Below are 14,750 nucleotides of genomic sequence, written 5' to 3' on the forward strand. Positions count from 1 at the left end.
GTGTTAGAACTAAACTATACTTATAAAAGCTGAAGGGTAGTTCATTTTTAGAAAACCACAAACATCCCTTACACACTGACCATAGGAGCTCAGAGATTGTATTGATGTCATACAGCTTGTTCTTGACATAGCCTCTTTATCTATAAATATGGAATTCGTTTTTTCGCCACGTGAAACCCTTGACTTGTGTGATAGCTGCCCATATCTCAGCTAGCCTCGCCAAACAGACGTAAGCCACTACGTAAGGCAGTGCTTCAGCGATTTCAAAGTGAGCTTCTGCTCCTCCTGGAGAAACATTCCTGAAGCAGAAATATTCACCTATTCAAAGCGTTAGCATTAAAAGCAAACATTTGTATCAAAGTTCTCAGTTTGGTTTCAGTCATTGTTTGCATCACGCTGGATCTGGCATTGGTTTGTGTTGATGTGGAGCTACAGCTGCAGCATGGCCGACTCGCAGCTCACTGTTTGTTCTGTCCCTTCTGCCTGCTGCATCTCTCGTCAGAAAGTGTTAACAACTGCAGACGTTGCTTTCGTTTTTTGTTTTTTTTTTTTTGTTGCCTAGAGGATTAGCCCAGAAAGGCCCTAAATGAGAGGTTACAGACTTGTAATTTTATTTCAGTTTTATAAGCTCGTCCAAGGCTGGCCGCATGCTCCAAAGTCGCATTAGGAATATTCTCAGACTGCTGTCAGCTGGCGAACACTGTGACTCCAAGTGTGCTCTGCTAATAGTAACCCACACTAGATCATTGACCGTCTGAAGCTTGGTGTCAACAGACATGATTCAGGTTCCTCAAAACAAAAACTAGATTTTATTGAACTTTGCATAACTGACCAGTTGCGGGTGACCCCATACTGAGGTGGTGATGAATAATTTTTAAGATTAAGTAAAAGAAGCCGCTGCTTCTTTCCCCAAAGAAAAATGTTTGGAGTTTTGCGTTTTGCTTGTGGGACGATCCCTGACTATAACCACTGCTTAAAGCTCTGCGTCCAACTCAGTGAACCCCCGAAACACAACACAGCAGAAAGGAGCTGGTCTCTGGCAGATCAGAATAACAAAGACAATAGTCAGCACTCTGGCTACAGAGTCTGGCAGCATTCACATTGGTACTGTCATAAACGGACACGTTGTGATTTCAGCTACGCCAAGTTCAAATGCAAACATCTTTGTCTTTTTCTGTCATTTCTTTTTGTTTGACTAAACTAATTTGAAAGTTGTGTTGTAGTTGAAATATGCAGCGGTTGTAATTAGTTGTTGCCATGGCACAGCCACTATCTCGCTCTGCGCCTTCTTATTTGTCTGTGTAATTGCTGGTTTCATGAAGTCAATTGGAAGCCTTTAAGTCTTGTTTACATTCTATAGATTCCTTTCATATACATGCACATATTCTTAACATCACAGGATCAGAGTGAAAATGAACCTCTTGTGACGAGGAGACACTTCTCGCTTGTGGCCTGCCTCCAGTGAACCAGCCCAGCACAAGGAGTGGGCTGGGTTTAGCTTGTGGCTCAGGGGGGTTGAGTATAGTGTGTCTAGTGTCTGGTTGTGAGGCCTGTGTGTCACTCCCAGCAGACTCATTTTCTAGTTTGTTCATACACTCCTCCCTCACCTGCAGGATGGCCTGCTTTACCTGGCTGAATAGTCCCCACCCTGCCTCACTATTGGCTGATAGTATCTCTGCACCCGCCTCAATTTGCACCTTGACACTCTGTGAATGTGTGGGTTTTTTCAATGTGTGTGTGTGTGTGTGTATCTGTGTGTGTGTTCCTCCCTGCAGACATACTTCTTGTCATCCACTGACAACATAATGCTTGAGAACATAACATAAGGCTGCAATAGGTGACATGTGCACTGCTTTTTCAAATCAGTGTCTGTGGAAGTAGGTGGAAGGTTACATCAAGTCCCAGCATGCATCAGCTATGGTACACTGCACCAGATGATTCATCACAATATACCGAAGAGGGTTGGCTAAGTCACATGTTCTTACCGTAGGTGTCATAACAAAGTCAGTCCCTTCTACCAGCATCCTGTGAATTATCTTCACCTCTTGTAATAATTATTATATGACAGTCTATTGAGCTCTTTGCAGCCCTGTTGTGTAAATTCGTCTAAATATACTTACTTTTATGTAGTCCTCACTTCAGTCAAATTAGGCATTTGCTCTTATTTGCAGTTCATATGGCACCAATGACAAATTGTTTTCATTGTTCACACTTAGTTGTGGTATGATGCATAGTCTTACAGACAGACCGGTATGTGCAAGTCCACGTGGCACTCAGCATTTTGGGCCTGCGATTCCCAATTAACTGACGCCTATTTATGTGGAATAAAACACTTTTTCTGCTTCAGCTCTGCTTATTTCAGGGAAATTAGCAAACCAAGAAAAAAAAAAAGAAAAACCAAGCTACAGAACTGAAACTCTTCATGGCGTTCCCTCTCCAGGCTCCAGTGATTTCGTTTGATGCCAGAACACTTGGAGCAGGTCGCGGCTCTGGAATTAGGGCCAGTCACCTCTAAAAAAAAAAGGAAATTAACTCATTGTCTTTGATTACTTGATCCCAGAGCACCACTCCCACAAGCATCCACATAGCCCTGGTTTGCAAGGGAGAGGGGATGACTTGTGGGTTTTGGGAGCTGGCCTACTTTCTGTTTGTGTATTGTCTCTGTGTCTGTGCTTCTGTTTTAGTTCCCTTGGTAAAGGCCCACTGGCTCTGTTGTTTTTTCTGAGGCAGCATTTAGTCCAAGCCGTCCAGGTTTGGTCTAAACGCTGGTCGAAAACCTCTCCTTTTTAGCACAGGATGATATTTTGTTTTGTTGCCTTTTCATGCTGGATTTATGTCCTTTGCATTGGTAGGAATTGTATTGGGAAGTGTATTCTCTGTGCGGATGAATGCTGCCATTAAGCAGCCTGCAGGGCTTTAGATGGAACTAAGCTCAAAGACAGGCTTGTGGTGGTTACATAAGTCTGCCTTTGCTGTGTCATTGTGCCACTGTGATGAGCCAGGCCCTGGCCAACAGTGGAAATGGCCTCATTAACCAGTAGCAAATGTGCATTTTAACACATATCACTACTGTTTAACATGTAGATATTGACTCATTTGGCCTTTGATGATATCCACGCATGAAAGCAGCTGTAACTAATAGATGTGTCTCATACTTAAGTCTTATCTGCATGTAAATGGATATTTTGAAAATGAATATTTTCCTCTATATGTTTTGGCCTGTGGTCCACATGCAAACAGAGTTTTAGTTCACTGAAATGGAAATGTTTGAAAACGCCTTTTGTGGTGCCGGTTTTGTGTACTTGTACAACATTGGAGAAATTATGACATCGTCATCGCAATTTGTGCATGCCCACTGGTGCTTTGTGTAATAAGCCTGCGCCTCAAGCAACAATGGTGGACTACCAGTTTGTTTACGTTTTTGTAGCGCTGCTAGGCCATGTGCTAGACAGGTGTTATGTAACCTGAAGAAACAGGTGTCAAGTAGCAATAAAATACTTAAGCTAATGAGCTACTGTTGTGTGTGTTTTAAGTTGCTAGCAGAAACAGCTACCCTACCTTTGTCAAAGACCCATTCAGAAAAGCTGTCATAGGTCCTTGTTGAATATATATCAGCGCCGCTCTCTAATTCCCAACCAAACAGCACACACACAAATTTCACTGATGAATCAGTTAATTGAAAATAGCGCTAGCTAGCGATAGCTAGATAGAATAGTTCCTTTATATGCTGACATACAGATGATAAAACACAAACATCAGCATGCAGATATGATTTAGAAGAACTCAAAGGAGCTTGTTTAAAGGAACATGGACTGACCTCTGTACTCGTCCCTTTCCGTGTCTCTCTACAGTGGAGGGTGAAGGTCAAGGTCGCATTCTCCAGCGGTTTCCTGAGAAAGACTGGGAGGACAGCCCGTTCCCACAAGGCATAGAGCTGGTAAGTTGACACTTACAGACATGTTCCAGTGTAGCTCAGTGGCTTCAACAAGACACATAGCCCAGTCAGGGTTAGGGATTCAATCCCCCAGGCGGCTCAGTGGTTAGAGCAAGATGCTAACTGCCAGATTAACAGTATTTATAGTAGAGATCGATGCATTCGCCACACTCCGCACTGGATGAGATGTGCTTTTGTGGGGCTTGCTAAATGTTAGAGTCTGTTGGAAGGTTTTAGCAGAAATAGGGGAGTCAGCACTTATGTTATTTTGAATTAAACTTTTATGCCTTTTAATGAAACTTTTTTGTGGTTTGTCTGAGGTCCAGGTTATTTATAGATTTAGACATTTTCTGCATTTGCTTTTGTTTTGTAGCTTAACCTTTATCTGTTTTTCACAGCGACATTTATTTTTGGAAAAAAAAGAGCACCAATAACATCAGTACTGGGGCAGAAATAGTCAAATTGTTGTATCCTTAATATTATTGCAGGTTAGTTGTCAGGTCTGTTGAGTGAGCATAGATTCACACATTGATATAAAGGTCAGCTGGATAACATTTTATCCTCTCCTTGAATCAAATATGAAACGGATGACTGCAAATTCCTTCATGAATGCTTTTGGCGGAGATTGACTTAAGATTAAATCAACTGGAGTCCATAAAATGGCATCTATAACATGTTTCCACATGCCAGTTATAGGCCAACTTCACATCAAGCCATTCAGGCAACTTAATGAATAATGAGCATTAACATACTAAATGTCAAACTTAACAAAAAAAACCCCACTTAATATTGACTCTCTATTGTTTGCTCACTGGAGTCAACACTGTGGCAGTATTGATTGCTCCATTAGCATTTCATGTTTTGCAAGTATGTATTTCAAAATGACATACTGTAACTTTGAAAAAGCTCAAAGGAAAGCAAAACCTTCCGCAATCAGTCATCTGATCCATTTCCTCAGTGCATACATACAATTTCTCTTGATGTTTGGCTCAAGGATTTTCTCTTTCTATGCTAAGACATGAAGTTTCTCCTTTTGGAACTTTGCAAAAAAAAGTAAATCTTGAAACTTAGCTAACTTGGCTTCTCGTCTGTTACCCCTCATTTCACCACATCCCCACCCCACAAGTTGACAGGATTGGCTCCTCAGTTGTGTTATGTATGACAACCTGGCTGTCTCAATCTCTTTTTGAGAGACTTTTATTGTGCCACTGCTTATTTTGCTCATAATGCATCTTGTAAAAACACGACATGGACATGTTAACATGGTGAAAAACTTGATTTTCATTGGGGGGGGGGCGTTAATAAATGAACTACATTGTGATTAGACATGAGAGCAAAATATGCTTCCATGTTTTTCCACATGGTTCAGTCACAGCTCTGGTGGTGTCGCCATATTATTTAAGCAGATGGAAAGTTTCCAGAACCTGTTTTGTTGTGTTAATGGTAGCCCAGCCCAGCATGAATCACCCTGAGGTGCTGCAAGAACATGTGACCTATGATATGTCACCCAGGTTGGTATGTGCACTAATCTTTTTTTTTATTCCCCCCTTTCTTTCCTTCTCCCCGTTTCCCTCTGGCACCAACCCTGCCATCACCTTTTCACCTCTCTCGTTTCCTCCACCTGCTCTGTAGTTCTGTCAGCCCAGCGGTTGGCAGCTGGTTCCCGAGCGGCAGCCTGCATCCTTCTTTGTAGCGGTTTTGACTGATATCAACTCCGAGCGTCACTACTGTGCCTGCTTCACCTTTTGGGAGGGCTTGGACAACTCACAGGTGAGACAAATGACACCTGTGCAGCGTCTTGGTTGCTGCTGGTGCAGCAACAATGACATGATCCCTCACTGGCTTCCCATTTAGGCCACAAGACTGGGCTGTGTGGCTATTTTGGTGTAGCTGTCACATGACACCCTGATACCCAGGAATCCTTTTTGCCATTTACATCCTTTAAAAAAGATATTACTTTAAAACTGAAGAAATCATCCTGACACATTCAAAAATGATCTTTGAATTTGCACGTCAGAGCTTATATCTATGTACGAAAAGCTCTAATATCAAAATGCTGGCAGAAACGTTTTGGTACATGTGCTGGGTGAGCAATAATTTATGTATTCATTGGAGTGAAAGAAATTAGCGTGCACTACGTTTATCTAATATGTTCTTTAAGTGTGAGTGAGTGTTTATCTCAGCTCGATGTGACCGCAGTTATATCTGTTCTTTCTCTGTGTTCAGCTGCCGAAAGCCGAGACCAGCGAGGTGGACGAGGTGGATGAGGAGCCGGCCGTCGTCCAATCAGCTCAGGTCTTTGCCCCCAAGAGCCTGGTGCTGGTGTCTCGACTGGACTACACCGAAGTGTTCAGGGTACGACACGCAATAGCAAAGCAAATACTCTGCGAGCTATGCACCTTTTGTGGATGCTTTTCGCTCATTATTTGGGACACACAAACATCTAAAATACAGTACTGAACATAGGTGTTATTGCTTTTTTACAAGGTAAACATTATTTTACTAATATACATTTTGTGACATGGTGTTTTATTTTAGATAAATAGGCATTTAATACAAATAGCTTATAATGATAAAAGCTTTACGGTATGATATTGAATTTTCTTTTAGGAATAGTTGTCAGTAGCCAACAATGTTGTTTGGACCTAAACCATGATCGTTTCCTAAACCTTACTAAGTAGTTGTGTTTTCAAAACTGCATCTGAAAACTGGAAATAATTAATCATGTAAGTCTTTAAAGCAATAAAAGAAAAAAAAGGTCACCATTCACTACAACCTCCACCCTATCTGGACCTATGTTGCTCCTTCTACACCGCCCCCCCTGCTATGAATGCAAATTGCTGGATTGCTGTTATGCAGCTTCTAATTCGTGTGTAAATAGACGCACTAAAATTTACAGCCATTCCTTTACTGTAAATACTGTGTTATTGCTGTCTTCATGTGGCCGGGTGGCGTGTTGAACCTCGACCTCTGTGTCTCTCCCTCTTCACTGAACAGAACTGTCTGGGTCTGATCTACACCGTCCATGTAGATGGCCTGTCTGTCCCCTTGGAAACGGTGATTGGAAATCTCCTCACTTGTGTCATCCCCATTGCTGGAGGCTCCCAGGTAACTGCTGATCATTCATCTCTTTCCTCACACCTGCACAAACTGCACTGCCTTCCCAAGGCAAAAGTCAAAGATCATGATTTGATGTCATTTGGACTAAAGCTGTTGTGATCAGCTCACCAAGGGTCAGGATAAACCGTGACACCATTCTTGAGTCTCTTTTCTTATGCTGCTATTACTCTTTGGCTTTGCTTGGTGGTATACACTCCTTATGTTACCCCATGCCTTGCTCAGAAGCGCAGCTTATTCAGGCAATTAACAGTGTAGAGAAGTAGAGCTTGGTGCAGCCTGCTTGTGTAGCACCCTGTTCAGTATCGACAGCTGGCTCTCACTGCTGGCACTGCTAAGCTTGCATCCTTGTTATTGGTGCAACAGAGAAATAGTAGCTGTTGTTGGAGAGGTTTGAACCATGTTTTCATCCATATACAGTGTTTATGCGTGCAAAACTGTGATGCACATGTAGAAGGGCTTGTAACATGCCTGCACATTTCTTTGTGCATTCATAATAGGATGATTTATTGATTACTAGCTACAGAGTCATGAGTTTTGAAATGACACTAATCCTTTTCATTGTGCTGGTTTTACAGCAGGTCTCTGCAGTGTCATATACAGCTCAATCAGCAGTCCTGTGCACACTCTTTAGTGTAGACGTTTTAGCATCATTCAATTAATTTTCATTGCTATGGGCTTACCGGGAATCATTCGTTTCAAAGCTTTGTGAGACACGTAGCTTTCTTTGTGGATGATCAGCGCCACTTAACAGCTGTAGACGAAATCATCACAATTTGCAAGCAATAATGGACGTGGAGGCAAACAGCAATCCTTCCATTTATAACCAGACAAACAAGTATTTCCTTGTACATAACGTATCAAATACAAACTTAATACTTGCAGCCAGGCTTCAGGGGTTTTTTCCATAGCTTTTTTTTTTGCAAGTACTACGTTTGTGTCCTTGCTCGATGTGTGGAATAAGTCCCCCAATGAGCGACAGTGTTTTCCCTTCATGCTGAAATTGCAGCACAGTATACACAAATAAGGTGTGAGCATGCACGACAGCATGTGTGTGCTTGAGAGCACATTTTGGTTGTGCTTATTTCTCATTACATTTAATGGATTTTTCTTATCATTGTGTCATTTTGTGTTAGTATTTCTCTCTGCACATTTTTTCATATGTTCTGTAAGAACCATGTGTTTTTTTTTATCTCACCTCCAAAAAATAGTGACTTCTTTCTGTTTTTTAACCATGAATTTGTTCAAGTAAACTAAATATTAAAGTGCAATGGGAAGTGGCAATTATGCCCACGGTGCACATACGGTAGGAAGTGTCTATTTTCTCTGAATGCACATCAGTTGAACGCTCCCACTGTGCTTTCCAGATGTTATAACCCATGTGTGTCATTTCTGTGCACTCTACTGTACACTGGTTCCTCTGTGTTACAGATAAATGAGTCCCCAGTTTGTAGTTTAGACAAGGTTCCTCAGGCCCTGGCCTGTGACTGGCTGCTGGCCTGTCTCCAGGTAACTTTACCGTTCTGCAAGCTTCACCAGTCAACAACCAGCTGAATGTTATTGATTCTGTTAATCAAACAGACCGGAGTTTTTTTCTTTTCTTTAAGGAATGTGTTCTTTCTTGCAGTCATTTCAAATCATGCCTGATTGATGGCGCTAAGCTATTTTTTTGACCTGCTTTTTTGTGTGTTCTGTGATCAAACACTTTCCATAGGATCATGTTAATCATTTCAAACATTTCATGTCTTTTTTTTTTCTTCTGTTATGTTTGTCGTCGACCTGATTTGTTGCAGCTATTAGTGAGCATTTGAGAACATTGATTATTTTCAAGTTGTTTCCTCACTTTTGAAAAACAGCCAAATACGCACACACAAAAACACACAGACACTCAAACCCGTTGCTGTGCAGGTCGTAGTTCAGTTGCTGGGCGACCATATGGGATGGCAGATGGCCTCCTACCGGGCAGCGCAGCGTCTGAATGAGAGAATCAGATCTAATCAGTATTAACACACATACAGACCCAAACAGCAGAGGCTAATGCGCGGCTCCCCTCACACACATCTGAAAACACAAACACAGGCTAAACTTAAAGCTTACTCCTTCAGCATTCTCCATCACACTGATTGATTCTGATTGAAATGTTTTTAGTGGTCGCATTATTGAGCTGTATCATACCTGTGATACAAACACGGAATGTCCCTGTATAAACCCATATACAGTATAAGTACACAGCTTGTTGAGGCCCTTACGAATGAGTTTGCACTGCCGCTGCCCAGCCGAGCACAAACAGTTCTGTTCTTTCGACTTAAGAGGAGGACAGACCACTTTGAAACGAGAAACACACAAACACACACACATTCCTGCGACTGTTTAATCACACAGGACTTTTCTATCAGCCACACTAAATGTCTGTCATTACCACAGAGTGTGTCTGTTAATGTCAACCTCTGCCCAAACACACACGGCAAAACGACTCCAGCAACGTGACACTGAAATCCGGTCTGCCGTTTAACATATTGTCAAGGCAACACTGTCACACACCAAACAGACAATCCTCTAGCCTTGTGCCAAGCCTACATTAGACTTGTATTTGTGACTGTTGTAAAAATAGTTAGTATATATAGTAATATATATATAGTAATAGTAACATACAGTAATTGTACAGGTTAGAGGACATGCTGTATTTGTGTATGGGTATGTTAATGTGTATGATAAATTTTCTTGTTGCATGTTTTTTATTTTGTATTTTTTTTATTCAAAACACTTTCTTCCAATTTGCACATTACTAAAAACATTTGTGCTTGATTGGAGAGTAAAACTGTATGGAGTGTATTAAACAGTGTGTTTGTCTGCTCTAAAGTCAGTTGCAAATGTTAGTGTGTCCGGCTGCCGGGCTTATTACAGTCAGAACTCCACACAAAGTAGCTTCTTCTTCTGATTTCTGTGTGGGGTCACAGTGGTACCTTTGCCACACATTTTTTAGTCCTCACCGTAAAAGCCTTTTCTCTCGTAGCATTAAACGTTATTTTAAAGTGCATATGTACAGTCTGAGAATGTAAAGCTTGTGACCAGTGCAGCAACATCATAGATAGATAGATAGATAGATAGATAGATATACTTTATTTATCCCAAGCTGGGAACTTGCAGAATTTCCCAGCCCTGAGAGGGCAGGGCTTAGATTTATACGGAGTGACTTGTCCACATTCATCTAAAAGACATTCATTCATTCATTCATTCAACCTTTATTTCACCTCAAAACAGCTTCAGTGCACTGCTGTGCAGCTTGTGAAATAACTAAACCGATTTTTTAATGTATGACTGGGACAGGTTGACCCGCAGGATGTTACAACACTTAATTCATTCATCTGAGCTTTTTTACACAACTCTAATGTGAAGTGAACTTCAGGCCGTTGCCCAAGCAGCAGGGTGGCCTCCTGGTTAGGAAAGACCATCCTTAACACAGAGAAGTGACAGACCACTGAGTTTTCAAGCATCCGAGCCCCCTCGAACAACATAGGGTATCCCCGCAATCTGTACAGGAACCTAACCTATGACGTGCGTGTGTGCACGTGTGTGCATGCATGCGTGTGTGCACATGTGTGTGTCTGTGTGTGTATATATGTATTTTGGGTTAGTGTTAGGGGCGAGGGAATGTATTGTGTCAATGAGTGTCCTCACAATGATAGAAGCACAAGTGTGTGTGCGTGCATGTATGTGTGTGCACACGTTTGTGTGTATTTAAGTTAGGGTAAGGTTAGGGTTGGGGGTTAGGGAATGTATTGTGTCCTCGCAAGGATAGAAGTACGAGTGTGTGCGCGGGCATGCGTACATGCACGTCAGTGTCAGATCTCCCCATGGTGGGGCACGGCTTCTATTTAAAATGGACGAAAGTCAAGTGCTCCTCTTCCCATCCATTAGTGATTGAGCTTTTACAGGAACATGTTTGAATCTGCCTCTGCAGTGAATTCATGTGACAGAGGGAACTCCAGGCCCTGTTTCTGGAAACTGTCTGTCACACTGCCAAGTGCTCTGACTGTCACAATTTGATGAAGCAGCAACACATCAGAGCTTTAAAGCATAACAGTGAGAAATTCACTTCAAACTGAAAGTTGGCGAAGTTGTGCTGAAGGTCGTTGCCACTGTCTGTTACTCATCAGGTGTTTGGACTCATGAAGCCTGTGAATGGTTTTTCCCATTACCTCTTATCATTGTATCAGATCAGTGAGTTTGAGGGTGGAAGGTGATTTCAGTCAGGAACTCTTTTGTTTCCAGTATCAGTATGAGGATCTGTTACAGTTAACAGCTGTAACAGTCAAATGATGTTGGAAAAGCCAAACTGTGGCCAGATGTTTTCAGTTTTGAAATGAAAGTCTCTCAGTTGTGGAAATCCCTTTATCACACCAGTATTATTGTCAGAGTGTAATTTAAAAAACATATGAGGATGTAAGGATGTAGGAGTTCAAATAGCTCATTCTATAGCTTCTATAGCCACGAGACAGAAGCTGTGTGTGTGTGTGTGTGTGTGTGTGTGTGTGTGTGTGTGTGTGTGTGTGTGTGTGTGTGTGAGGGAGACTTGCACTAGTAGAAGTACTATCATCTGCATACATCTTTTCCCCTCTATTACTATTATTATTGTTATATGTGATGGAGCAGCTTACCAGTATGTGCACTGTTCCTGCTCTCTCTCTGTGTTTATTTGAAGTTAAAAAATAAAATGACATAATGAATCATCTGTTGCTTTTATTGTGCTGCCGAATGCTAAATGATGGCTTGACTTTGTTTTGCACGAGTGTCTCTCATGTCTGATGTTGTACTCATCCCATATTTTTACACAGCCGTCATCTTGCAGTTTATGTTGATGATGTTATTGTTCGTGCAGCTTACTTGTTTTGCCATGCTGATGCATTACTATCATGTTGTTGTCAAGTATGGGCATTCTGTGCCCTCACTCCTGTTCTTTCTAACCTGTGTCTTATCCTGCTGGGTGTGTGTGTGTGTGTGTGTGTGTGCGTGTGCGTGTGCGTGTGTGTGCACGTGCGCTGGGTGCTTGTATAGCCGGGCCAGGAGGAGAGAGAGGAGAGTTTGGTACGCCAGCCTGACTTCGTTCTCCCCTCACAACCAATCAGCTCTGAGCTTCCTTTTCTCCACCATTCCCCCCAGCCAATCCACACACACCTCCTGTGGCAGGAGAACCAATCAAAATGCTTTGATACATACTCAATATGCGACCCACATCTGATCATTCATATATTAAGTACAAATCTGATACAAGCCTCTCAATTTTAACGATGTGGCCATGATACGAGACATTCCGGCTTAAATGGGTTGTTTTATTTGTGCAACCGCTGCAGTTCTGTTGAGGATCTGAAATTTAAAGTAGCAACAGGAGTGAAATTTGGATTCCACGTTATACTTGGTATCAGTCAAGAGATTAATCACATGTAAAAGTGTAATTATGATTTTTGCCTCCCAAGGACTCTCAACACTGTAGAGCGCTTCCTTAAACGTCTGTTTATTACATGAGAAGAAGTTGTTTCAAGCTTGTGCGCGTGCCTTATGGCCCCCGAAGCAGCAGATAAACATGTAATAAATGGTTTATAACACACTTAAATGCAGTTGTATGCAGCTCTACCGGCATTATAAGTGTTTATTAATGTACAGTTTTCGTCAACAGTTCTAAGTTCTCATATGAAGACGCACTTAATTCATTCATTATGTGTTTATACAGAAGCCTCCTGGTCTGAATGCCCACAGGTGGACTTAGAGTTGTTCACAATTTCTTAACATTTATGACCACTTATACCTGCTTCTAACTCCACTATAGTGTGTTGTGAAGCATTTATTCCATCTGTGTATTTTTCTTGTGAATGCTGAATAAGGGGATTTGAAGTGTTGCTCAGTGATTGAGCCTATTGACTTTGTTAGTTTACTGATGCAGCAAGCATTAGAGGCCTGTAGCCTGTAGGCTTCCTGTTATGAGAAGGCATTTAAGACAGTGATGAAGATGCTACATCGAAGCAATGCTACTATTTATAAAATAGATGCTTGATTGATCAGAACTGAGTCTTCTCTCCGGCCATGTAAGTCCACACTATGGGTGTCTGCACCTTATTATCAAAACTCAAAAGCCAAACAGTGAATTGAACTCACCTCATGATCAGATGTTGGGTCACTGTATTGAATTGCTAACAGCTCGCCTGTGGTTGCTGACGCTATTCCTGCTGCTGTCGAGAGCATGAAATAATGCTGCACTTTTCCTTCCCAGCTAGCCTGGTATACACACAGCCATACTGACTGGGTGCATTTCAGCCACTTTCAGATGGAGCCTTTGGATTTTAGTTGTGCAGTTGTGTGTCCCATAGGTTAGCATACATCAGAAATCATGTCCCCAAAGTAAACTGTGTTCAGCATTCATGATCTTGCCTCATTTGGCCTCATCTTGCGCTGCAATGCATGCAGTAGTTGTACTGAATTGTTGTTCTCATGCTGAATTGATTTATCTTTCTGCAGTCTAAATCATCCTATTTCCACTCCCGGATACGCTTGTTATCCAAACCACACACAAATCAATATTTATTGGCTTTGTATTGTGTCCGGAGCACAGTAGACTTTCAGTTAGCAGACATCTTTGCTGTTGTAGCCTCTCAAAAAAAGACATTTTCAACATTTTTCAGATCAGACTAGAGAAGCGGTTATACATTGTCAAACGTTAGAGATGTTAACTTAATCCCAGGGTTAGGGTCATTTCCCTTTGTGCTCACAATAGACTGCAGTGGACAATCGCCCGCACATGACACCGGCCATGTGTGCTGGGATGTCTCTCTCCCATAAAGGCTCATCGGCATGGTGGTGCTGGTGTTGTTTTGCAGTACGGTCGTTGGCATGGAGTCCTGCCCTGCTCCATTCATGTCCTGATCAGCTGGAATGGCTTGTGGTTTATTTGTGATGTACCTGCTAAGCTTCTGGGATTGTCCATCTCTCTGTTGCTGACTCACGCTGCTCTCTGGACGCGCACAACTGATTAAACCACGCTGTCGGAGCCTGATTTTCTGACAAACAGCGTTCGGGCTTTGGTTTTCTCACCTCCCTTTTCAATCCTTTTCTCTCCGTCTCTCTCTTCACCTATAGAGGACTATAACGTTAGGTGCTGGTGACCGGCAAGTTATCCAGACCCCCATCGATGACTCGCTTCCTGTCAGTGGCAGCAGCGTGGCCCAGCTCTTCAGACAGCTCGGTACGGCCAGTCATTTTATAATATGTGATTCTACCCCTGTTCCATTTCCAAATAGCGTTTCTGTGAATCCAAGTCAGGATTTTGCTTAATGCTGTTGCAGTAAGACAGTACGACTGTCAAACTTTGTCAAATTCATGCCATAACTGCAGATTTTTACCCATAACAAACATCTGAAACTATGTAAAATGTCTTGTGTTTTATTGATTACCCAGCCCTATAGTGCATGCATTTTATCATCTTTAAGATTTTCCAGAAGTGCACAGAAAGCCTGTTCAGTGCCCTATCAGCAATAGAGGTGTTCAAACCTGTAGCAAAACCCCCGAGTGTTTCAGTGTTCAGTCACAGCACATTCTTAGGTTACTAGTTAAACGGTATAGCCACACACACACAGTTTCTACCTTTAGAACGTATGATTATGAATTTGGTCTCTGTCCAGGACTGTGCGTGATGCCTTGTACGTGCTTT

The 14,750-nt window shown here is 42.1% G+C and overlaps 1 protein-coding gene across 3 annotated transcripts in view; it reads left to right on the plus strand.

The window, feature by feature from the left end:
- sbf1 (SET binding factor 1) overlaps positions 1-14,750 on the plus strand; it is a 58,836-nt gene that overhangs the window by 16,197 nt on the left and 27,889 nt on the right. For 2 of the 3 annotated variants that reach the window (XM_041963663.1, XM_041963665.1), the window contains exons 2-7: positions 3,852-3,937; positions 5,567-5,704; positions 6,161-6,289; positions 6,932-7,042; positions 12,107-12,136; positions 14,180-14,285. In XM_041963663.1, the coding sequence (XP_041819597.1) occupies positions 3,852-3,937; positions 5,567-5,704; positions 6,161-6,289; positions 6,932-7,042; positions 12,107-12,136; positions 14,180-14,285 (600 nt within the window). The remainder of the gene's footprint in view (positions 1-3,851; positions 3,938-5,566; positions 5,705-6,160; positions 6,290-6,931; positions 7,043-12,106; positions 12,137-14,179; positions 14,286-14,750) is intronic. The other variant, XM_041963664.1, reaches the window with a different exon arrangement.

This window comes from Chelmon rostratus, chromosome 22 (assembly GCF_017976325.1).
Source record: "Chelmon rostratus isolate fCheRos1 chromosome 22, fCheRos1.pri, whole genome shotgun sequence".
Classification (NCBI taxonomy): Eukaryota; Metazoa; Chordata; class Actinopteri; order Chaetodontiformes; family Chaetodontidae; genus Chelmon; species Chelmon rostratus.